Source organism: Phalaenopsis equestris, unplaced genomic scaffold (genome assembly GCF_001263595.1).
Source record: "Phalaenopsis equestris unplaced genomic scaffold, ASM126359v1 Scaffold000455, whole genome shotgun sequence".
In the NCBI taxonomy this organism is placed as follows: Eukaryota; Viridiplantae; Streptophyta; class Magnoliopsida; order Asparagales; family Orchidaceae; genus Phalaenopsis; species Phalaenopsis equestris.
Genome location: NW_018164896.1, coordinates 111,943 through 114,273, shown reverse-complemented (window position 1 = coordinate 114,273; position 2,331 = coordinate 111,943). Strand labels below are relative to the sequence as shown.

Here is a 2,331-nt window from a genome sequence, read left to right as displayed (position 1 = left end):
GTCATCGTTGACTACCGTCGACCACCGCCAACTAGACGCTGTTAGCTAAAGTTGTACCTTGAAAAATCTAATAACCATTTCCCGTCTGTGGGACAAGGGGCCGCTGTAATCATCAACATATAGTGAATTTTTATAACTAGGCCAGACCCAGTGGTTTTTTTCCTTTTACGGGTTTTCCACGTAAAAACCTCTGGTGTCATCACTGGTCCTTTTCACTTTCATCTGAGTGTGTGTTGAATTCTCGTGCAGCGCTAAGACAATAATCCATTACTCTACCGCTGCGATTTTTCTAGCACGCATCATTTGTAATTTTTTTTTCTTGTGATAATAAAATGGAGCATTTGTGCTCTTAAAAAAATATATATACATGACGTTCTTTGGGTATACACATACACACTCGTATAGCCTTGATTAGCGGACAAATAATTAAAGCGTTTTCTTAATTAAATGCTCTTAAAAGTCCTATTGGATTAGGCCGTCGATAAAAGTGATAAACAACGCCAAGCCATTTATATGTGCACACCTCATCCGAGAGACATTAAGATTATAGTGTGGTGCCGTGGGGCTCCTTCCCTAGTTTTCACTAATTCATTAACTAAACGCTAAAGATCTCCCCTCCACAAGGCATTCACTTTTATTATTATTATTATTATTATTAATTTCTATTTTCTTATACGCTTCTTGTCGTCTAGCTTTCCCCAACCGACCTACTGAAAAGGACTCCTACCATAAAGCGCGCTAGATGAGAAAATTGTGCGAGGTTGCTCCTCACTCACTCCCCCCCTCCCCCTTTCTCCCCTCCTTCCTCTCTTCCTTCTTCAACCGATTTGGGTGTCCGGAAACACGAAACCCTAAAAAAAATTCTTAATCTCTCTCTAGATCCAGGAGTCTCTACGCGTACGACTCCCATACCTGCATGAGATGGGGAGCACCGGAGGTACTGGGCTGGCTACGCCGCCGCCGCCACCGCCGGTAGTTTGCTGCATGTGTGGCGATCCCGGGCTTCCGGTAGAGCTTTTTCGATGCAAGGTCTGCCACTTCAGATCTCAACACAAGTAAGATAAGTTGGTTGATCAATTATTCAGCTTTTCATCATCATTACTCTAATTATCTCTATTATTTGAAGTCTAGCTATTATATATATACGAATAAAAATTATTCTTCGTAAATAATTCCGAACAAACTCTTTACCTCTGACATCTCAAATCTACCTAGCTTATTTCTTGTCCTAATCTCTCAAAACTAGTTTTGCAAACTCACTAATCTAATAAATCAGATCGATGTTTGTTTAATTATTGGATCTATTTCGCCAGATATTGTAGTGATCTCTACCCGAAGGCGGAGACATATAAGGCATGTAACTGGTGCTTAAGGGAGGAGAGGGGAAAGGCGCTCGCCCGTGAGTTGGCGACAGCAATCGACAGTAGCGCTGGGCCGTCGGGCAATGGTAACGGATCCTTGGGATGGAAGCTGCAGCGCGGAGCTTCGCCGCTTCAGCTGAGCAAGCCCGTGAAGAAGCAGAGAGTGCCGGAGCGAGGGACGACGGCGTCGGCGGAGAAAATGAGAACGGATCAGGAGCTGTCTCCGGGGGCGGGGAGGGTTCGGCAGACCTTCAGAGGTAAGGTTAGGAGATACAAGCTTCTTGAGGAGGTTTCCAGCTAGATCCCAATAGTAACAACATGTTCTGTAAATGGGGGAATGAATGGTTATGGTTGATGCCTTGTGGGAAAGGGAATGAGAGATGGAGAAGAAGAGGGATAGTGTGCTTGGTTGGGGGTGATAAGCTGTATTTTCTTGAAATAGTAATAATAACGTGGCTGTGTAATTTGGTTGGTTGTGAAGGGTGATGTATGATGACTGGCTCCCACAACAACTCTGGCTCGTCTAAGAAAACTGATCCAATGAATGAATGATTGTGATGAGAGTGGAACCTCGGCCGCGTGGCTCCTAGTAGGTTTCCGTACCCCAACGCGTCTCGGATACTGGGTCAATGCTTGACTGCACTAAAGTTTACGTGGGACCATGGTCAAGAAGAATAAAGTTTATGTTTTTAAAATAAATTTATATTTAAATTGCTTTTAATATCAATGTATATCATGTTCAGGTGTATCTCGTAAAGCTGAGATTTCAGTTCAGGATTACTTGTTTAATTTTAAATTTTAGTAGTTTTGAAAAAATAAAGTGTGAGGTTGAGACCAACAATCCAATTGTGATGGATGATGAGGATTCGTGTAATCTCTAGTATATTTTTAAAAAAATTATTTGAGGAATAGTGTAGCTGTTGAATTTGGAAATGTCAGTGGGCTTACATTATCTTGGTAGGGCTTACAA

At 42.4% G+C, this 2,331-nt stretch overlaps 1 protein-coding gene across 1 annotated transcript; it reads left to right on the top strand.

Moving 5' to 3' along the window:
- Positions 1-761: 761 nt before the first annotated feature.
- On the top strand, positions 762-2,094 carry LOC110027855. The gene is made up of 2 exons (XM_020729469.1): positions 762-1,055; positions 1,314-2,094. Exons 1-2 carry the CDS (start codon positions 922-924, stop codon positions 1,660-1,662), a joined length of 483 nt encoding a protein of 160 aa, XP_020585128.1. The 5' UTR covers positions 762-921; the 3' UTR covers positions 1,663-2,094.
- Positions 2,095-2,331: the final 237 nt, after the last annotated feature.